Source organism: Olea europaea, unplaced genomic scaffold (genome assembly GCF_002742605.1).
Source record: "Olea europaea var. sylvestris unplaced genomic scaffold, O_europaea_v1 scaffold505, whole genome shotgun sequence".
In the NCBI taxonomy this organism is placed as follows: domain Eukaryota; kingdom Viridiplantae; phylum Streptophyta; class Magnoliopsida; order Lamiales; family Oleaceae; genus Olea; species Olea europaea.
In genome coordinates, this window is record NW_019263365.1 from 360,669 (window position 1) to 384,362 (window position 23,694).

Below are 23,694 nucleotides of genomic sequence, written 5' to 3' on the forward strand. Positions count from 1 at the left end.
TTTTCTTTGAAAAAACACTAATTTAAGTTAATGTTCTTCGAAACATGTGCTACTTTAAGAGCATATTGTATTTTACTATTACTTCTTCAAGAGTAATATGTAAATATTTTTTTGAAATATTGAAAAATATAATTCATGATCTTCGGGAATAAGTAATTGGCATGATCCGAGCTAGGCGCCAAATTCTCAATTATTTGGCAATTGTTGGAGGTTTGTTAAATACCAAGATTCAAGCTCATTTGGAGCCTAAAACGGATTGATAAAGATGACAAATCTCATGATCAAGCTTTGAAATTCAAAATGTGGGAATTAACATGCAATGTAAGTGGAAAGAGACTAAGTGCAAAGTCGAATTTAATCACAGCCAATGTAATCAAGCATCGACGTTACCGAGCTACAAAGAATGATGTTGCAACCTTAAGGTTGAGTTACATGTTAGTCATAAGGGCAAAATCATGTTCGGTGCATTGGATTCAATGTTTTGGAATATATATGAAAAAACAAGCAGCGTGTATTAAAGCGGGCATAACTTTTAGCTCGGGTGTTGAATTTTTGTCCATGAATACAATCCGGAATTGTCACAAAATTCTTCACAAGGGAAAAGAGGTTTCAAATTTAATACCATGCTACTACATAGTATAAAAGACGTGACCGCATAGACCATTTCCAAGAACAAATTGAAGGATTTCAAATGAACTATGCGACCGCATAGTGTATTTCAAGACGCGAAGTTCTATTTTCTCACGAGTTACCTAATTTCCCTAGGATTCTATTTTATTTGGTATTTTGTAATCTTGGAAGGATAATTTTCGTATTAAGCTATAATTTTAGAGTTCTATTTCTTTCCAAACTAGTTTTTAGGTTTTAATATAAATAGGGACTTTATTTCATATTGTAGAGAACAAGACTTTTCATATGAATAAAAATTGAGGTTTTCTCATAAAGCTTTGCTTCAATTTTCCTTGTACTTAAATGGAAAAATTATCGAACTTATCAAGGGATTAATTTCCTTGTAGCGTTCAAAACCATTGGGTGTGAATTAAAACACCTGTAATCAAGAGGTTTTACAATCTTCGTTATTGTAGGGTTTTTTGGTTCATCGTTTTGAAATTTGAATCCACAAATAGGAGTGAGATTTTGAGGCTTTGTAATCAAGAGGTCGTTGGTTTAGTATACCTTTGGTTGGTTGGTTTATCGTTTAGAAGTTAAATCCTAAACATTGATTGTATTTGGGGCGTTCTTGGGATCTGGTGTCAATTCTTGTGGCTTCAATAGTAATTGTGCTAACTGGGTTCCCATAAGTAATACTCTTCATGAATATTAATTATAATGTTGTATTACTTCGCGAGTAACAACGAAATATATGTAATAGACAAATTTGCGATTAATATTCTTCTAGAATATTAATTATAATGTTGTGCTAATTTGGGAGCAATGGCATGATAAATTATCAATTTAAAATTTTAGAATATAATTAAGACAATACTGAAAGTTGCATAGAGATTAATGTGTGCACAGTAATAATAATGAATTATAATAATTAATTGATTTTGTGGGGGAGAGAAAGAGAGAGATTTTATGCACGCTCAAAAAAAAAAAAAAAAGAAAATAAATATAACTTTACGGGGAAGAGAGAAATTATGGGATGCAAAAAATATGGGTAACGAATGAATGACTTATCGACAGTGAGCCACCATTTGGTCCTCATTAAATTAAATTTTATTTCTCTCTCTTATTTTCAATCATATAATCTTTCATTAAATAATATTACACATAAATCAAAATTTTTGTTCTTCTTTTTCAACTATCAATTCTTCAAAAATACTATTCCAACTATTAAAATTTGAAATAATGGGAGCCTAATTCTTTTAATTAACGTGCAATATTCTAGGATTTGACTAATTATTTTCTTTAACCTAAAAGAAAAATCATGATTGTAGAAAACTAATTGATACACAAATTGCTAAAATAAATGTAGTAAATTCATTTTGAGGTATATGTAGGGCTGGAGAAAACTCCCGAACCGAACCGACCGAACCGAACCCGAAACTAACAGAACCGGACCCGACGGTTCTTCTCAAATTAAATATCCGAATGGGTATTTGAATCAAGAACCGACGGGTATGGTTCGGTTCTCGATTTTAGGCTAAGACCCGAAGAACCGAATAAAAATCGAAACTCCGTAATTTTTTAATTAATTTATTTTAAATAAGTAAAATTATTTTATTTTTTTCTAAATAAATTTGCTAATTAGTGAATTTAGTTCAAACAACAAAATATGATTTTCCTATTTCTAATTTTCAGTTCAAAATCAACTTAATCAAATTGACCTCAATTTGATCCAAATCTGTTATTTTACTGTAGTATCGTTTCTACTGAGAAAATCAAATTAAAATTCTACAACATCTCTCTTAATTATTTTGAACTCGCTATCTTTCTCTTTCTATGATTTTAATAATCAAATTTATGTAGAATTCAGCAAAGAGAGACATGAAATACATAAAATTGAACTACGTTATTTTGTAAGAGCTAATATTGAATATATCATTAATTAAATTAACGTAACTTTGTATATATTAAAAAAATTAATTATAATACAGAACCGAACCGAACCGAACCCGAACGGTTCCGTAATTAAATTTGGACCCGACGGTTCCACTTACTAAATACTCGAAAGTCTTGGGTTGGTTCAGTTCTCGTTAGAATCGAACCGAATTGGACCATGTCCAGCCCTAGGTATATGTGTATAGAAAAAATTCACATATCACCAAATTAGTTTATGCACATGTGATAGATGATTATGCTTATAAAAAATTATTACTTTCAATAGACTTTGAAGAATTAAGCTTTCATGCTATAATGTATTATGAAAAAATAGAGAAAGAGAAGAGAAAATAAAAATTAATAGATTTGTGTGTTTTATTAAGAATCAAAACGCTATATCCATATAGAAGAATCGAGGATACAACGATAATAATTTCTAAAATTGTAGGAGTACTATAGTTATTCACTAATGAACTTACCGTTTACAACAACACTTTAGTCCATATTCATTTTCAACTACATGTGCATATAATAAAATATTTTACAGGTAAACCCATTTTTTCAACATTTTAACCACATATTTTTCAAAAAATTACTATTCAAAACTTTTTTTTTTTATCCAAAATAATGGCGATCAAACAAAGGCTAAATATCAATAAAATGAGGAGTCATTGGTTAGGTCAAAATTTGAATTGTGTTTACAACTATAAATCAATTCTCCTTTTGCAATCGAAATTTGGGAATTTTACCCTTAATTTAGTAGTTTTAGATCTTGACAAAGATATTTTAATCTATTATTGCAAAATAGGCCACTTAAATTTTATGTAGAATATTACTTTCGTCTCATAAAGATAAATTTGATTTCATCTTTCGTCTATCTCAAATTATAGGCCACTTTCTTTATTGAAAAAAAAAATATATTTTCTAATATGTCATATTTAATATATATTATTATCAATAAATATAAACTAATAATATTTAAATCATTAAAAAATATCTACTCAACTATAATTATTATTTTTAATTGTTGCAAAAGGGATGGTGGATGTAGTATTATTTTACTTGGCAAGTTTAGCCGTTTAGGCTATCTAGTCAATTCCCCCTCCCAGTCATGACCAATGATTTATGAGAAACCCTTCAAAAACCCTAATTTCATATAAGTCACGAATTCAGAATATGAATAAAAGCCCCATATTTTTTAGTTTACAGTGATGAATCGACTGTGGGGAGTATTTCGACTTAGCGAAATGGAAATTTTCCTCCACAAATGCCGAAAAATTACTTCTTATTCATTCAAAACCCAAAAAATAAATCCAAAGCCCTCAATCCAATTACCTTATGTCCGAAAATATTGTAATTCGAACCAAACAATATGGTCAGATATCATAACGCTGTTTTCTGACAAGTGGAGCACTGATTCTGTTTATTCAAAATTGAAGCAAGATTTGAAGGACAAGGTTTCAAAATTGAAAGACGAGATTTTGATGCAAAATGATGATGTGGAGAAGATAGGGAAAGTGTTAGAAGAAAATGGGGTCGAGTTGTTTAGGAATTATTCTGATGGATCTGCTGTAGTGGAGCTCTACTCTCAGCTAAAGCCTTCGCCCCATCTAGCTTTGGAGGTGCTCTTTTTTGTTTCTATATACTCCTTTTGTTCATAGTAATGAAATTTTGGGTACCTAACTATGATATGATTGGTGTTAGTATTTTATTTTTTATTTTTTGCTCGATATATTTTAGTAATTATTATTACACTGGGTTCTTAATAACAGAATTAGCTCCATGAAATGCTTACTGGCAGATTTTAAATTGGCGAAGGAAACAATTGGACTATGCCTCTCCTATGACCGCAGAGGAGTATGCAAAGGGAATCACTATGGCTGGTAGATCTAAGAATGTTGATCTTGCAATTGAGTTATTTAATGAGGCTGCCAATAAACAGCTAAAAGCAGCATCTATATATAATGCACTCATGAGTGCTTACACATATAACGGTTTGGCCATGAAATGTCAGTCATTGTTTCGGCAGTTGAAGAAAGAAGCCACATGTACACCGACAATTGTAACATACAACATTCTTATTTCCTCTTTTGGCCGTTTGATGCTTGTAGATCACATGGAAGCGACTCTTCGAGAGATAAAGGATTTAAATCTCTCCCCAACTGTCAATACGTACAATGGTTTAATCGCTGGGTATATTACAGCATGGATGTGGGAAGAAATGGAAAATACCTACAGGATCATGAAGGCAAGTGGTATCAAGCCTGATCTAGACACTGATTTGCTGATGCTTCGAGGATATGCACACTGTAGTAAGCTGGAAAAGATGGAACAGGTTTATGAGATGGTAAGAGATCATGTCAATCAAAAGGAGGTTCCGTTGATTAGAGCCATGATATGTGCATATTGTAAGAGCCCTGATATCAATAAAGTTAAGAAGATTGAGGAATTGCTCAGACTAATCCCGGAAAATGATTATAGACCTTGGTTAAATGTGCTCTTAATTTGTGTATATGCAAGAGAGGATTTATTAGAGCAAATGGAAAATTCAATCAATCAGGCTTTTGAACATAATGCATCCATCACAACTGCTGGTGTGATGCGATGCATTATTTCAAGTTATTTCCGTCACAATGCTGTGGACAAGCTTGCTGATTTTGTGAAGCGTGCAGAGTCTTCAGGTTGGAAAATCTGCCGTTCTCTTTATCATTGCAAGATGGTTATGTATTCAGCACAGATGCGCCTTGCTGAAATGGAGAGGGTTCTTGATGAGATGGATAGAGTGAACATGCACTGCACAAAGAAAACATTCTGGATATTGCACAAGGCCTATTCTAGGTGGGGTCAAAGAAGTAAACTTGAGCAGGTTTTAGGGATGATGTGCAAGCATGGATACAGAAATTCTTTGAATGCGTGAAGTTCATAGATAATCCTTCCATTGAACAACACGTGTTGAAATTCTTGGAAACAATTAAGCTAATAATAATCAGGATCATTCTGTCAGAGAGACGAACTGCAGTTTCATCAAATTTAAAGGTAAAGTTCTCCTCTGTAATCCTTCCATTATTTCCTCTCTCTTATTTATTTATCTATTTTTTTTTTTTTTATTTCTATTTTTTTGTCATGATATGTGTCTGTTGATTGTTGACATTGACCTTTTATTTGCTAGCAATATGTGCAGACCAAATTTATGTCAAGACTATATGTACATGTTGTGTTTCTTTGACCTTTTAGCATAGATAATCCTGTTGCATTACAATAGACAACATCAATTTCATGAGACGACTCTATCAGAAAATTTTCAAAATTTAGTTATTAGATTTCTGCTGTGGATTTTGTGCACTACCATGTGGCATCCTTTAATGGTAATATTTGCAAATACAGTAATATCTCTGATGGGTGTCAACAATATTAACAAATGGCGGAACAGTTCTGTTGAAGAGCAGGAACTTGTAGTTAATGATTCCTCTAATATGGTTGGAAGTCTACAAACTTCTGAAACTCTTAAAGTTTTACACTGATTCTTAAAAGACGTCTGTTTTGACTAATATTCATAGTGCTTCGAGATCTTTCTGGGTACTATTCATCATGAAAATATGTGGGCCGCTGATGCTTTTCTTTTCTTGATTCCTTTCTCAGTTTCCCTCTCACCACACCATAAAGATTATGAAAAACAGAACAAGAATCAGTAAAGACAGAGAAAAAATATATAAGTACTGAATAAAAATAAAGAGGGGAAACTTGAGAGGCAGTTTGGAAATTACTAAAATAGATAAAATTTTAGAGAGTAATGGGTAATAGAGTTGAAGGCAAAGAAAGAGACTACAAAAGCAACTTTTAAGTAGGTCTCACCTCATGTAATATTTACACACACTTTTATCTATTTCTTCTAAGTATTTTCCCAATTTAAATAAATTTGTTTATGTCGTAAATCAAGTATATTTTATGGATGACTAATTTGACCCTGCAACTCTAATTCTGCCATATAAATATTGAGTCGTTTTCTCAATAGAATACATGCATTGAGTATTGACTCTCAAGCTCTCTTATTGGCTTATTTTCTCTACTTTTATGACACGTCAACACGAGGTTCTAGCCAATTGAGTTAGCAAGAGTGACTCTTTTTCCTGCTCAAAGAAAGACGGGTCTGGTTCTCATAATGATGCAGCAGCTTGTGTTTCTGGCCAATCTGGCAATTACCTCTATTTGCACCATCGATTTCTACCTATTTTGAGGCACCAATTTGGAGTTAAAGCAGCACTACAATAATAACTTCAGAAATAGTGAACATGTAAAATTTTCAAAATTCCTAAAACTATTGTACTGATAAAACTAATTTTAAAGCTGGATGATTAACATCCTTATATGGACTGATCAAGGGAGGATTACAATGTCTAATTTATTACATTCTTTTAGGGACTTTTAAGAACATGTTTTATAACTTGGTTCACTCCAAATTCAATTGATAATCTGCTGCTCTCCTGGAGGATTAGAAACATACGCTTTGGATGCATGGAAAAACACATATATGACTCAGGAGGTTCTTGTTTTGTGCTTCGTGTTTCAACAGACAATATTTTGTAAGGTGAATATTTCAACCATGACTACTGGTGATTCTATTTCTCCGTCCATATATATACCATGTGATTTGCTGATGATGTAGATTATGTTATTTGGATGTTAAAGCGCTGATAATTATTTCTTACAATATTCATGAATTCATCTATTGCTAATAATATATAATAGGTTCATTAATTTATCAATTGTTATGAAAAGCTGGCTGCATAGCTTACTCTGAACCTCAAAATTAATTCTGCTACTTCAATGACAATGGTGTAATTTTGTAGAGAGCTCCCATTCACTTGTTGCATGTTGACTAGAGTTGCCGCACATGAATAGAATGCTGATTTCGGAGAAATAGAAGCTATCCTGGATGACATCATGCCTGTAGTCGTGGTGGTATGTTTCATGTATGCTGTATACAAAACCTCATTTAAATGTTTCAGAGTGACTAATGTGGATCAAATTTAATAAATAAATAAAAAATGAAGATTTCATAGAACATTCGTACCGTGCTGCAGATATTTTTTTTCCGCAGGATTGGACACTATGTGACTTGTTCAAGCTCTCTTGTTGGCCTAAATTTGTGCTTGTGGGGGTGGGTGGAGGTGGCAAGCTAATTTGGTTTGTGACTTCTTCAACTTTGCACCTTTTTATTTCCCCTTTTTTGAGATGTATTCATACTAATCAAATTTGTTCTTGATTAGTAATGATGATTATGATACATTATGGTTTCAGGATTCATCGTTTAGGGCTCTAAAATTTGAGTAGATGTCTAGTAGGCTGAATTTTTTTAGATTTATTGTTACATTTTTTCAAGCATGTGAAAACAAAGAGCCGGGACATTTTGAGCGACAATGTTAAAAAGTTGTAAACTAGGTTCTTACGCTCATAACTAAAATATTTTTGAACGCTTTGTGGTAGTGAAAAGACCCTACTTGGTGTGAGTTTTTCTGGTATTATGATGCCTATGCAAATGTAGAATCCATATCTTTACCCTTTCACCACACACAACAAATTAACTTTTTGGAATTTTCCTTGGCCATTTTGTCTACTGATGTTCATTTTGAGACTACATTTTCTTTCATTTTCATGACTATGACACTCGACGTGGAACCCTAGGTTGACCTAAATTCAGGTCCAAAAACCTTGAAAAATCAAGAACAATTCCCATTTTGTGTTTTTCCCTTACAAGAAACTTTCTTCTCTTCATAGAAAATGTTTAATCTTAGGTAACTGCATTTTTTTCTTTAAATTCTAATTTGATCGGGACAAGGAACTGAAACCTGAAGTGAAAAACTTGTTTAGATTAATAACTTGTTTGATTCCTATTCTTCTAAAAATTCTTTTTTTCAAAACTCCTTTTCTCTCACACATTCTTCAATAAAATAATATTAAACGCAAATCTAAAATTTTTCTTTAATTTTTAAACACACATTCTTCATCAATTTACTATTTAAAATGCATTATTTTCTCCAAAATGGAGGTCAAATAAGGATTAAATCGTATTGTATTTAAACAAATTTAATTTGATCTTCTTTCTAAAATTTTTGCAACTCTTCAGCCGTTATGTTATCAACTTGTTCTTGAACACGTAATTCCACACATTTTTAGTCTTGCAAGCATATTAAAGCCTTCAATATATTTTCTTTTAGTTTTGATTGTTCATCTAATAAAACTCTACCACCTAAACTAACTGTAGATACAATTGAATATTGTCTTTTATTACACCTCCACAATGATAAAAGAATAAATTTCTGTAATTTTTTTTATTGTAACATATTACGAACGTTCACGTACATATACCTAGCTAATTTAGAGCAAATTTTAAGATTCGTACCACCATCTATTGCTTTGGTTATTGATGAACTAGAGCTAAATGAGGGAACACTTGTATTGGTGTCCAAATAATTTCATATATCATTTGAATTGTTGAAATATTTCTCGAAAAACGAATTTTGGTAAGTAGAGCTGCACTGACCTCTTTTTTCAGCATAATAATTATACATTTCACATAACATAGATCTATCTGTACATTTGATGATAATTTCATATTCATGAAATTTAAAATCCTCTTTATAATAACTTTTGTGCCAGTTAAATTAAATTGAGAGTCCATCACCGAAGCTAAAAGAATAAAAATGCAATTCTTTTCAACATTTACAAAATTTTAACTCCATAGAATAGATCACATCAAGAAAAATTGGAAAATTCTTATATTTGTGAAATGTAGAAAAATTGTTGTAAAACAAGCAAAGATATAAGGTAATAAACACTGTTACATTCCTTTGTGGCATAAAAAAAAAAGTTTTAAGAATTTCTTTACACAAAATATAATAGACCATTTTCAGTCTTTCAAACTATGTTCGGGTTCGTATATAGGCATATCATTATAATATAGTGAATAACTTTATCATAATTTTTCATATGAATATAATATAAAATATGTAGAGTTCCATCAATGTGTTGCATTAGTAGTAAATGATTTCTCTTGTAAGTCATTCTCTGTACACAAACTGTTAAATACTTGCTTTCTTACTGGTGACACAATTATAAAATTTATTAATTGTCTAATTTTATCTGAAGACAATCTTATATGTTCTAATTCATCTTTTACAATGAAATTGATAATATGACATACACAACATTGATAAAAAAAATAAACTTCCAAATGCAAGTTAAGATTATTAATAAATTTATCGATAATATATTTTTTCACACTGATATTATCAAATTAAAATTTCAACCATTTCTTGTATACCATATTCTTGTATAATATCTTTTGAAACCATGTATATATTAATGACATTATAAAGCATTCTACATATCTGAATGCAATAATCTTTTTATATAGAAGTCACAGTTGATTAACGTAATGAGCCGTAGTTGCAATATAATTTTTTTTATTACCACCAATCAATAAATCAAAGATAAATGATATAAAAATATTAAAAGTTTTTAGACATTCAATAGTAACTTGTTTTCTTTTGTTATATAATTTTATAGTAGATGAACAATGAATATCACTACAATAAGAAGTATATGTGGGTTGGAGATAATTTTGCACAAATTGAGTAAAGTATATTGAGTCTATTATCGTAAGCGACATCTCTACTGCAGGCATGTATGTATCTATTTCTTTATGAAATATTTTCTGTTAACATACAAAGGTGGAAAGAGTAGAACTAAAATCGCTAAACACTACTTCAGTCTGTTTTGGGTCGAGATTGATTGATTTTACTTTGCAACTTCTTAATATGTGCAGATTCAAATGCATTGTGCTTGAACCAGGCCTTCAACTAAGTTTTTTGCCATGATAATTGAAACATATTTTCCAAATATCAACTCCATTTTGTACACCAACTTTTTATGTGTCATATGTTACCAACAATTCGAGTATTATCTTTTCAACTTTTTAGTGTTGAGTACATCTTTCCAGTGGCGGATTTTGGAGTTCGAATGAGTATGGGTGATTGTTGACCATTGATCGGTAATTACCACAAAAAAAATAAAAATCAAATACATCTATTATTATATTTTTGTTACACTTGACTTTGATATTCATTAAATGTCATAGTGGGCAAGCATTCCAAAACTTTAAAGAGGAAGGTGGTTCGAATCTTTCCCATTGCACGAGTTTTAATAACCAAATATCTATTACTTTACTAAAAGTTAACATATCTACACATGTTACATTTATTGTTAAAACCCACTAAATGTTGAACTCCTGACCTTCGGTTTACTAAACTGGTCTCTTACCAACAGAGCTACAAGAGTTACTTGAAAACAAATTAAATTATCAGATATATATATCCAAAAAAAAAAATATACATTGATACCAAAAAAATAATAATTTAATGCCGGCAAATCTAGCACGGGCGACCGCGGGTGTTCGTCAGGTACTGAATTTGCTGTTGCTTCTTTCGATATCTTCCAAATCAATTTGAACATTTTGAGATGCATCGTAGTTGGTTGGAATACTCGAACTACCGTTAAATTGATTAATTTCATCACTAGTAAAATCCATTTAAGGTTATTATAACAAAAGATACTAAATATTAGAGTAAAAGAAATTGAATATCAAAGCAAAAAAATTGAAGATTGAAGTCGAAACTAGAATACTGCAAATTAAAACTGATTGAAGTAAATTGATATGAAACGCAAAAATTTAACTCATATTTATAGCAAAATATATAATTATTTTTATTAAATTTGAAATTCAAATTTGATTTTAAATTTACATCTATCATAAAGTAGCTACATGCTGCCTTAACAGGCAGCTACGCTTGTTAAGGCAGCTACACTTTTTGTATTTGAATTTTTTTTTTTATATTATTAAAGTTCTGTCGGCAATTTTTTTTTCTAAGGTTCGGCTTGTTACGGACCGAAAATGGACCAAGCTGGATTGGGCTCTAGCCTACACCCCAAAATGGGGTTCAGCTTGAGCCTCGACTCGGTTCCTCCGAGTCACGAACAGGGCTAGCTCGAACTTTTCTCAAGGTCGGTTCATTGGATGTTCAATGGGTGCAGTGATGAATAGAATGAAATGATAGAAAAAAAATAAATTGCTCATTTCAACGTAACAAAACAAATGTACTTAAGACAATATTTTGTAACTATCTAAATCTGTTAAATTTTTGAATTAATTTGGACAGCAAGTCACTTGGCAAAAATTAAAAACCATAACAGTTCTTATGTTAAACTAGTGGATTTCTTTAAATGGAGTGTGAGCAATCTAAATCATTGTACTTGGACAGAAATGGTCAACAAATAAATGAGTTATGCTTGATGATGGAAACAATGGTTCAAATGGTATAGCTCAAACCCCAAACAACCTTGTATCAAAATCAAAGCAATCAAGAATTGACAAGAATTTATCAAATCAATGTCAAAAGATGGAGAGATCCAATGTTTGGACTCATATCTAATCATTATTTCTTGAGATTTTGATGTATTTTGGTGGGGTGTGGGATTTTAACTTTAGGGTGAGAATGGGTAAAGTGTAAACAAGATACTTGGGTAACAAAGATTAATTGGAAGTTTATTTTGGACTCTTGGTGAGATATACTTTTTGCTTCTATTTATGTTAAATGTACACTAAAAATTATTTCGATGAACTCAATTTAAGATTGCACGTGTAGAATTTTGTGGACCACATCACTCGCGTGCTTTCATGCATCGAGGTTGTTTTTGACATGCAAATATGAATTCAAAGATCATACTTTTCAAGCGATCTTTCAATTGGCATTTTTGTTGCTATTTTTGTGTATTGAATTCTTTTTCGGGAAGGTTATATAAGCTTGTTCGGTGGTGATTATGAGAATCGATTTTTTGATCGTTAAGGAGAAAAGTGGGTCCTATCCGTGAGTGAAGAGGTCAAAAATGACGACTGAAATAGTGAAATAACAGTGAAAAATTGATTTTTGGGGGGGGGGGGGGGGAAAAAACTAACAACGTGCTTTTTAGCCAAGTGATTCGACATGGTATCAAGTTGCGAGTTTGAGTCTTACTGCCACACACATATATGAAATTATGCTTGTGTCAAGCTTTAATGAAAAAAATATGAACATTGCCCACAAGTGAGGGGGCTTGTTGAAGACAATGTTGAAGTGATATACACGTGATCCTCGCCAACAACTCAAGCTTTTATTATAAAATGTTATGGATATCTGGTGTGAAGAATTTTTATTTTTATTTATTTATTTAAATTTGATTTTGGGGGGGGGGGGGGGTAAAAAATTGCTGCCAAACGGGAGCTATAGTTTTTTGTTTACCTTGTATAAAATCATCTTAAATTTTGTGTTTATGGATGATTATCCTTATTATATAGTACTCAATGTCTACTGCAAGAGATATAACTCTGTGTTTAAATGAGACAATTCTATCAAAACAATAATCTTCCTTCATAACAGAACTCTCCTTTTGATATGGCGGTGTTGTCGTGTTGAAAGAGTTGTCTATGTACTCGTCACGATACATATATATTTATCCCACACTGTACCTAAAGAGTCTCACCCCATTTCGCACCTTTCTTTGTATATTAAAAACTTGTAAGTAATTATGTTTATTTTGATATTTTTTTACGACGATCGCTTATTAAAAGCAGTTTTCGATAAAATCAAGAGCAACCATTGGGAAGGAATATACATATCTAACTTTGCCAACCTGACTAGTGATTTTTTCAACTAAAAAATATCTTCTTGAAGCATAATGCATAAGCAGAATTGATTACAGGTAATTGATTATAATAGTAATAATAAGTTTTTTGAGGAGTAAGCAAACACCAATAAGCCAGTAAACCGAAAACAGACAAAAAGAACAGTGACAAAATGTAAAATGACAACTTTCTTGGTGCTATCAAAAGCCAAATGCATTGCTCCATATAATGGAGTTTTTCCCTATTATCACCCTTGGTAAAAGTAAAGTAAGTAATTATTGAATAGTAGTTAATAAGAAAAATAAGTCAAAATCTTCTTAGAAATAAATATCATTCAATCTCATTTAGTATTGAATGCTAGAAAGATTTTAAAAATTCAAAAATAACTTCTTAATCTTAATTAGACACGTTGACATTTGAATCTTAAAGATAATGAATGATATGAAAAGTCATAATTGTCACGAATTTATGCATAAATTGCTCGTTATGCCATTTTAAATTTGCAAGTATATGCCAAAAATAGAAAAAAAAATGAATGTGCCTTCCGGTAGTCAGCGTATTTAAATCGACAGAGTCATTTATAATGTCTAACAAGTGTTGTCGAATTGAGATTTTTTTATTTTTTGATTATTATCTTAACCTACATATGAGACTCGTACATTTGCTAATGACTTGATAAGTCTGTGTTGAATTGAGAATAATCTGTTAAAAAAAAAAAAAAAAAAACACTGTAATTTTTGAGATGTATGTTATCAAAATTTTCCTTTTGTATGTGATCTAAAGATTAAATATTTTGATGCAATTCTTATACTAAAATATTCATTAATGCATAATATGCAGTTTTCTTGATATCTGGATGCCGCACGATACTTCTGCAATAAGGATACTTTTTGGAGGTTTATGGCCCTCGTTCTGTGGAGACCACGAAAGAGAGAGGCTGACTTAAGACAAACACATTATATATATGTGTGTGTGTGTGAGAAATTTAATCATCGTATTTTGACTTCTATTTGAAATTATGAGAAGACAAACACAGATGATGGCATAAAGATACACGGTAGGTTAAGACATTGCATACTTCACTCTTCCATGATATAGTAGATTACAATGTTTTGTAAGAGGTAATGACACGAAGGTACACATTAAATCAATCGAGACTCTGCGTACTCTTGGAAGTCATGTATTTTTCGATCATATAGTAGATTGCAATGACCTAAGTTGAAATAATGCATGTAGAAGTGTTGCCCAGAGCATAAGGAACATGATGACTCAACTTCATCCTCTTGTTCAACTCAACAGTTTATCCAAAGCTTCACAATAACAAACACAACAAATAAATAGCGCTCTTTCCTAGAAACTTTTATATTTTACAACAAATAGAAAGAGTAATGCTATTTAACATCGAGAGTTCTACGACAAGAGTCCATGTGATATTAAATTATGAACCTAATTAAATGGGGTTCAATTCCTACGTTTAATTGACACCCACCTAAATTGATATTGTAACACTCGTGATGCCAAATACAAAAGTTATGATCGCATTTTATAACAAAACCTTTCAGCAACAGAGTTTTTGCAACATTTGGTATGATTTTCATGCTCAAATCGACAAATATATATTGCACCAAATTTCTATCACCACAGCACAAAGTGCATCCCAAAAATAGATACGCTTATCTCTCCAACTCAATACTAGATAAAGTCAGCATGTTCAAGCAATAAATACCAACACATGACAAGCGCAGAGCCCAGGAAAAAAAAAGAGTAATTCCATAAAAAAACTGAGTTTCATATATTTATAGAGCACAGGTATAAAACACACCACAGTAATACTTACAATTCCTCTTTTACCAGATGTTTTGTGAACAAAATCAAAGTGCTTTCTCTGCCAAACCCACAAGGATAAGTTACTTTTCTGCAGTACAAAGATATGTGAACTTCCGATATGGAATGTGTTTCTAAACCACAAAACAAAGGCAATGACCTTCGGATGGAGATGGTTCATCTTAAGATGCAAAATCTCATTTCCATAAGCAACGACAAGTTAACATTGAAATAACCCTACACATCATATAACTACACACCTGCTAAAAGAGGGGGAAAATGGATCCCCGAGTAAAATATTGAGATTCTGTTATGTATAAATAGCTGCGTTTAATTGAAGTTTTGTAAATATGTATTAACAGTTAAGGATGGATGAAGCTCTTGATCTCGTCTATGAGGCAATGGAAATGCTCGTTATTTGGCAAGAAGTAGAATCCAATTGTTGCCTTTTCAAGATAGAGGAGTTTTACTTCATGCCCAGATTTCTTAAGCCCTTCAACATAATCCAATTGCCAGTCCTTAACAAGATCCAACCCGGCTACAACCACTAAGCTTTTCGGAAAATTAAGTCCCTTAATGCTTTTACCCCTAGGGCCAAATATGTTACAGGCCGGATGGTCTCGATCTTCTCCTTCTGGTAAAAAGGCTCTCCAGTACCAATCCCTGTCTCGAACCGTTACAAAGTATTTCCCGTCCAATCTTTTCTCTGATTCCTTTCTCTCTTGTCCACCAAACATCGGATGAAGAAGCATATTACCCAATACTTCAACACCCTCTTCAGCAGCTCGTGCAGCAACATGGTGCGCTATATTCCCACCCGAGCTATCTCCAGCCAAATATAAGTGAACCTTCGACTCCGTCCCACTCCTTAGCCATGGTCTAGAGTGAACCCACTTAACAGCTGCCCACCCATCATCATACGCACAAGGGTACCGATGTTCAGGCGATCGGCGATAATTCACAGATACCACAGCAGCTTTGCAAATGTTGACAAGGCGACGACAAAATGTATCGTAAATGGCACTATTGGCCGAAGAATGAGTAAAGCTACCCCCATGGAAGAACAGAATTACAGGAACAATTTCATTAGTACTCAGTGGTTTTTCAACTTCTAAAATCCGCCATTGAGCCTCATTCGCAAGGGAAGACAAGTAAACCCGGTTGAAAAGGCCCGTCGCTCCACCTACTTCATCGAAAGAGTAAACCCCATCTACAGGATTCACATTAGCAGAGACTTTTCGATCAAGAAACTCAGCTAAATCACGGTTAAATGTGCCATCTGGACGGCGAAGCATGTTGTAAGAAAGCTTGAAATTGGATATAAGAATCCATGTATTCAGTGGAACCACCTTCTGCAAAAGAGTGTTTCAAGCTCTAATTACATGTTCATCAATCAATTGCAGCACCAAAAAGGTGAAAACCCTAAAACTGAGTGAAGAAATTGATAATACAAGTGTATCTGACCTAGGTACTATACAACCAGTAGAACAAATCACAGTAAATGAAAATTCTGAAAAACAATTTATAAATAGGCATAGAACGAAAGCAAATCAGAGCAATAAAAGAAAAGGGGAAAATATATAAAAACAAAAAAAGATCACCGCGAATGCAAAGGTGAAGATTCAAATTTTCAGCACAAATCAGACCCTTTTTCTCAACAAATGAAAACTTTCATCAGCAAAAGTTTCAAACCTACGAGATTAATTAGCCAAAAGTAGAGAAATTTTCATAAAATCCCAAATAAAAGACCAATAAATTTTGAGCAATACAGGAATAATAGTCGAGTGTGTACCTTTGATTCACTAACGTTTACTTCATTAATGCCGGCCATGAGAAGTAATTTCAAGAATCAAACTTCTAAAACCTTAAAGGGTCACGCTAATCTCTTGAACAATCCCTGTTTTACTACTATTCATAGCACTCCAAAAACTTTCTGAGATCTATTTACCATAGAAATATGTGGGCTACCGAACAAAAAGATCAAGAAAAACTGACCAAAAATCATAAAAGATAGAGAGGAAAATCCGAAAATGTTTACGTGCGTGAATGAAAGATAAAGAGTCGAAGCTTGAGGGGGCAGTGTGATAATTGTTACTATAATAGATAAGAGGAGAGAGAAATGGGGAATAGAGTCAAAAGCGAACGAGACAGACGACAAAAGGGATGGCCGATATCGACTGTTTAGGTAGGCCCCACTTTAGATTTAAACACCCTTTTATATGTATATTATTATTTGGTCCATGGATTTTCCAAATTTAGGCGTTGATTTTTTTTTATTTTTTTTTTATTTTTTTATTTTTTTAAAAGAAATTGGGTTTTCTTTTAGATAGAGATAATTAATTAATTTATACTTATTTTCATTTCCCTTACGTTTGTTAGGACTGAATGAGAAAATATTTTACGTATCCATCCTGACAAAAACGTTATATATTCGAACGAGGAGCTAAGAAACAGTTTACTTTGACAGTAAAACCTCTTTCGCCTTTAATAAATAATACGGTAAAGTAATTTAGCCTTCGTTTGTTTCTCACTTTTGGAAGAATGAGAATGGAAAATATAGTCGTTATCGATCCCACACAAGAGATAGAAATTCAACTTTGATAACTTGATGTGATTAATAACGGTCATATTTTACATTTTAATGAGAAAAAAATGGGAACCAAATAAGGGCTTAATAGTTTTAGCTGTTATTTGAACCATATTATTTTCATAAGAATGCAGTTTTTGCATAATGTATTGATGAAAAATGTGTAGTTAAAAAATAAGTAAAAGTTTTGGATTTGGATGTAATATTATTTTATTGAATAACGTGTGGTTGAAATTATGTCAAATCACTATTTAGGAATATATATTTTTAAAAGAATGTAGGTCAAACATGTCCTAATCTTTGCTACAAAGAGCTTGTTTGATACAGCTAAAAAGTCAATTAAAATCAAAATTTTGATGTTATTTCATTATTACAGTTATCATTTTCGAATTTTTCTTTCACAGATAAGGTCCACTTTATCTTTAACGATAAAAAAATCAATTATCAAAATTCTTACCAAACAAACACAAAGTTGTCGAAGGTTCCATTTAGAGGAGAACCATAAAAGTACATTACCCCCACGTTTTCTTCTTTCTAACGTACGAGTTTTCTAGAATTTAAAGGCCGTGTGATATGTTTTCCATATTTACATTGGACAAAAGACAACCTCACATGTTATTGGGTTTTTGTAAGTGAGACATACTTTTTTACATGTTTGGCATATTTTTAACAATTCCTAATTTCTTGATATATCAAATCTTTACACGTTGATGCATGCTTCTGTAAACCCAAACGTTGGAGTTGATCTTTAAATGGAATGAACCATTGTTTGTAATTTTGTATAATTGGCAAGAGTTAATTTAGAGCTTTGTTTGGTAATGATTTTAAGTCAATTAAAATCAATTTTTTGATTGTTATTTCACTATTTCAGTCGTCATTTTTATATTCTTCCCTAACAGATATGACCCACTTTATCTCTAACGTTCAAAAAATCAATTATCAAAACTTTTACCAAACAAGCACTTAGATTGCCACTTTAACGTGAATAAAACATAGTTGCCATTCAAATTGGATATAACATAAATCAATTCTTATCGAGATTAATAAAATTTGTTTGAAATTTGTAAATTTCTATCAAATGCATGTTAGTGGAGATTTGAGAATGACAATGGGGTGGATCAAGGTGGTCATTACCATCCATTGAATATTTGAGAAACTGGCCAGGGCAAAGATTAAAAAGTCCATTTATTGTCCCGTTTAATTAATTTAATTATATATTTAGTATTACATTTTTATTTTTAAATTTTTTAATCAAATTATATATTATGTATACATAATTGGAAATGAAAATTTATTAATAAAAAATTATATTTATGTATTCATAAACTAAAATAAGATCTTAAATAAAAACATCCACATTTCACAATTGAAGTAAATTTTATCCAAGTTATAGTAGTTATAATATAAAATTATAGACTCTAAAAACTATTATTTAAGTCCCCGTTTGATACCAATTAAAAAGAGATTTTTTTTTAAGAAAAATGAGTTTTGAAATAGTTATTTGTTGAAGAATGTATGATTAAAAAGTTAGAATTTTTTTTATGCACTTGTAATATATTTTATTATGCGAATGTGTGGTTAAAAATGAATTTTAAAAAATGTATTAAGAAATTAAAAACAATATTATACATAAGTTATGGCTAAATATTTCACACTACAATTTTTCAATAACCAAACTACATTTTAATTGTATGAAGGTTCATAACTTTTACAAACTATCACATTCACGTCTTAAACATTTTTTCATCGTATTCTTGTTCTCAAATTAATATAAATAGTTCTTGGTTGTGGTTTCTCTCCAAAATTTTCTTTAAAAAAATTCATTTGTCCATTGTATTTTTTTAATAAGCAAAACATATAATAATGCAAAAATGCAATTAAATATTTGACCTCCATTTTCAGATCAGTGAAATGTTCAAAATCAAAATGTGATGAAGAAAAATAAGTGTTATAACGACATCCATACGTGACAATCACTAGTTAATCCTAAATGTTGTAGTTTTCATCTTGTGACCAATCCATTTAGGGAAATCGCTTGCAAAAGGAAGTTGCTATACAAGTTATTCTTAACGTATGATGTATTTAAATGTACTCGAATATAGTTTAAGTATTTAGATCTAAGGGGGACTCGAGTGCTCGCTTAAGTATAGATCGAGGTTTATAGCGTCGAATTTAGAAAGGAAAACTTCGGAGCTAATAAGAATGGCTTTGTCCATAGGCGTACTTACTTGTATGGCTTCTAAAAATAGAATTGACGAAAAAAAGGAAAGGTCACAATACTTTTCCAGCGTGCGGCCGAGGCCAAGACACGTGGTCGGAACAGGTTTCCTTCTCGACTCTTTGCAGCCGCTACCCCCCTTCGAATTACCAAATATACCCTCAGAACTCCTCAAAACCCTCTGCATTAAAACGCATATCGCTCGGAGAACCTTTTTTCTTCTTGGGATAGGGCCCAGTGCTGGCCTTTTTTTATGGGCCGGGCTTACCTATAATGGACCCCGCCTCCGGCTTTCTTCTTACCATTTGACGCACTATTTTTGGGGGAACATAACTATCTCAACTCTTAACTGAAAAAGATTGGTAACAAAGTCTTACCTATTAAATTTATCTAGCATGCCTCGAAAGTTAAATTTATTTTACATGAAACCTATTTTTGACAACGTAATAATAAGAATAATCAAACATTCTGCAAATATGTTTAGGATCAATGAGTACCAATGTATCGATACTTTATTGAACCTTAGACTTCAAATATCCGACTCTGCTCTTTATATATGTAATTAATTATGTGAGCATTGACATTCCTTAGTACTAAAACCAATGAACGCTTAATCCATTCCCCCACCACAGTTTCGGGATCCTCACCCGACATCATCACATCCGTCCATTACATATTCCTCATGGCCTTACATTTTACCTCAATGATCTCGTTATGAGCCGAAGAACATGCTTGAGGGATTAGCGTCGAGCATAATCTTGCTGAAGCACAGAGATTGACTTTTAGGATGACCTAATCATGTTAAGATTATTATTAAAGTCCAACCCCCTTTTTGGTGGAGATTAAAATCAGAATTTTGGTAGATTTGATAAAAGTTGATGAAATATATGATTGAAAAGTTATGGACCTTATAAAATATGTATGACCTTGACTCATGTTAATATCTGAATTTTAATTTCTATCAAACATGGACCAAATATATTTTAACAAAGAATTTCATTCCCACTTCAACTTTGAATTAGTAATTTCAACTGAATAATTTTAATGATATTTGTAAATAATTAAAAGTAATTTTTATTGACAAAAGTTAGAATAATTAAAGTTATTTAATTTGATACTAAAGTAATACATAATCGAAAAGTAACTTTTTTCACTTAAAGAAATCAATAATCATTTTAAGTAATTTTACTTCTAGACTTGACCAACCAAACATACTCAACTAAAAAAAGTTATATTATATATCACAAAATGGAGCAATTAATATATTCTCGAACTTCAAAGGACTGCCACGTGGTGTATGTATATTACTATATTTTATACGGCTATTTTTACCATATTGAACTAACACGACGTATGAAAATGCCAACTTTACGTATTATATATTCTTAATTAATTATACAATTTAATGATGTTATATGGTCACTAGTGACATGCATGTACGCATAATTTGATGGTGTCATAAGGTCATGAGTGACATGTACTCTATGAAAGTACACACTATCTTCTAATTTTTTTTTTTTTTTTTTTTTTTTTAACGAGGTGTCCCAACTTACGCCAGACTATATATCCTCGTCCCTGAACCTCCGGCCCCTCAGCTGCTCAGGGAGGTAAATCGCAGGATGTGCCCTTGTTGGTTCCCACATGGTTTTTACTCCTTCCCCAAAGGAAGCCTCCTCCATGGTGATTAATCCACCAATAATTCCTCATTTATTGGATCAAAGGTTCCCAACAGGAATCGAACTCCCCACGCTTGGTTCCAGAGCCCCCCAATGTGATTGTTCCACCAACTTGGATGTGCCCTGGGGGGCAACTATCTTCTAATTTACTCATTCTTGTCGTCGCTTTAGAAGAACATGCACCCATCTTGGTAGTTGGCCCTTGAGAATTTTTTCAAGCCTCTAGCAAGATGAACTCAATACTTCTTGTAAGTGACACTTTAAGTTGAACGCTAATATCAATTTAGCAAAATGGTAAAATTCAGGAGGCCATAGTTGAGGTCGTATCATTATTGATCATATCAACTTGAAAATCAAAAGGTTTTCATTGCATTTTTCTATTGTAGGTGTACGATATCGAACAAGTAATATAATTGACCTTTGAGTTCGAATAATTGTTCTCACAATAACTATTATTTATTCATATTTCACTAATTCTACTCTTATTTGATGAAAATAAACAATAATTTAGTAATTGTTGATCTAACTATTTCTAACAAATTGAATATATCAAAATGCACCAAAAATTTAAATTAGATTTTTTAAATATGAAAGGGATATTAAGGTACACAATTTTATTTATTGGTTATCTTTAATTCTTTAATCAAGATTCAAAGCAAAATGTAGTGCTCATTTGAATTCATCTAATATATTCAATTTATCTCTCTCGAGTTCAAATTGATTCTATTGATTAAGTCAATTTCATATCTATACTTGAATCGAGATATAGCTCAACTAAACGTATTTAATTTCTAAGAATCTATGTAACAACTGCCTTCATTAACTAGAAAATATATATTTACTCTTTTATACCAATTTCCAAATTTTACTATGTGGTCTAAACATAAAACTCACATCTCGACTCGTAATAGATTCATAAGATCAATGAATAATTGGCCAAAGAATTCAAGCATTAAAATCCATAAATAAAATCAACATATGAAATTTAAAAAACCAAAATCTTGAAAATTGAATTAAAGAGTCTTAATAAATTATATTGTTAGCTCTAGTAAAAAGTTTAGTTACTCATAATGAATGAAGAAAAATAAAGAATAATAATTGAGTACATCACTCGGTTTTGAATTAAAATATAGAAAAGTTAATAAATCTTGCACCAAGATAATCTTCTTCTTCAAATCAATGCTTGCACGCTTGATTTCTTGTTTTTCTTCGATGGTTTCTTTCTCTCTAATTCCCAAATTATGTTCTCAAGTTTTGTAACCCTCTCAAAAGGTCTCTCCAGATGTATTTATGCATCTCTAATGTTTTTCTTGAATTTGGAGTCATTATGGGCAAATCCTTAAAAATAAGGCGCATCGCCTAGGCGTTGGCTTGGTGGCACCTAGACACCGCGATGTAGTACGTGGGTGGCGCATGGGGGCTGAAGGTGTGGCACCTAGCTGTTGATTTTCTGCTTCATTTGGCTTGTCGTGATGCTTGGACGCCATACTTTTATCTTGGGTGGCGCCCAAGCGCCCCTTTGCTGTCTTGTTTTCTTCCTTGGCTCGTCAAGTGGCGCTTAGGCATCGGGTTGTAGTGTTTGGGTTCCCGTTTGTGTATTGGAATTCTCTTTTCACCCTTTTTGTTCTCTTTTCTTCTTGATTCATGTCAACATCACTTGTTTCTTCTCCTTTTTGCACCATTTGCATCACTTCATCCAACCTATAAAACAGCACCAAAATACACATCAAAACGACATGTATGAGTTAAACACACTCATCAATTTTTTATTTTCGCAAATTATATATTCCATAATCGTCTTATTGATATTAGAGAAGTAGAAATTCATTTCTCACACATGAAGTTAGCTAAAGCATGTGCCACCCACACACCATGCCGACATTTTGCCTTTTGATGGTTCCACTTCGTATTTTATTGCAATTTGATTAACTTTGGAAACTAAAAGTGAATAGAATATAAAATAAGGTATTTTGGGTCGATTCTGATATGTATTAAATTTTAAATGAATTCTTGTAATTTAAAATTCAAATGACCAAACCCGGTTCTCAACATCTTGTTAATTTTCAGTTTTAGGCGATATTTCTCTACACTCAATTTGATTGTACTAAAACTTGTGGATGTAACACGA

General features: G+C 31.9%; 2 protein-coding genes across 9 annotated transcripts; one reads left to right on the forward strand and one right to left on the reverse strand.

Moving 5' to 3' along the window:
- The first annotated feature begins 3,619 nt into the window (after positions 1–3,619).
- LOC111388543 (pentatricopeptide repeat-containing protein At2g30780-like) lies at positions 3,620–8,015 on the forward strand. Of its 7 annotated transcripts, none has more exons than XM_023013279.1 (4): positions 3,620–4,166; positions 4,346–5,580; positions 6,634–7,129; positions 7,392–8,015. In XM_023013279.1, the coding sequence occupies exons 1-2, from the start codon at positions 3,756–3,758 to the stop codon at positions 5,459–5,461; spliced, it is 1,527 nt and encodes a 508-aa protein (XP_022869047.1). In that variant the 5' UTR covers positions 3,620–3,755; the 3' UTR covers positions 5,462–5,580; positions 6,634–7,129; positions 7,392–8,015. The 7 variants fall into 7 exon arrangements, with proteins under 7 accessions (XP_022869047.1, XP_022869046.1, XP_022869050.1 ...); XM_023013278.1 differs by having other exon boundaries at positions 6,641–7,129; XM_023013282.1 differs by having other exon boundaries at positions 6,961–7,129.
- A 7,019-nt stretch (positions 8,016–15,034) lies between these two features.
- LOC111388554 (gibberellin receptor GID1B-like) lies at positions 15,035–17,203 on the reverse strand. Of its 2 annotated transcripts, none has more exons than XM_023013306.1 (2): positions 16,878–17,203; positions 15,035–16,434 (listed from the first exon to the last, which is right to left on the reverse strand). In XM_023013306.1, exons 1-2 carry the CDS (start codon positions 16,914–16,916, stop codon positions 15,448–15,450), a joined length of 1,026 nt encoding a protein of 341 aa, XP_022869074.1. In that variant the 5' UTR covers positions 16,917–17,203; the 3' UTR covers positions 15,035–15,447. The 2 variants fall into 2 exon arrangements, with proteins under 2 accessions (XP_022869074.1, XP_022869073.1); XM_023013305.1 differs by having other exon boundaries at positions 15,035–16,437; positions 16,878–17,199.
- Between the last annotated feature and the right edge of the window lie 6,491 nt (positions 17,204–23,694).

What these genes read in the sequence shown, in the direction of transcription:
- LOC111388554 (XM_023013305.1), bottom strand. Translation starts at nt 16,916, where the DNA reads ATGGCCGGCATTAATGAAGTAAACGTTAGTGAATCAAAG. An exon ending in TAAACGTTAGTGAATCAAAG is followed by an intron (nt 16,438 to 16,877) that starts GTACACACTCGA and finishes ACTCTTTTGCAG; the next exon opens with AAGGTGGTTCCACTGAATAC.
- LOC111388543 (XM_023013279.1), top strand. Translation starts at nt 3,756, where the DNA reads ATGAATCGACTGTGGGGAGTATTTCGACTTAGCGAAATGGAAATTTTC. An exon ending in CGCCCCATCTAGCTTTGGAG is followed by an intron (nt 4,167 to 4,345) that starts GTGCTCTTTTTT and finishes GCTTACTGGCAG; the next exon opens with ATTTTAAATTGGCGAAGGAA.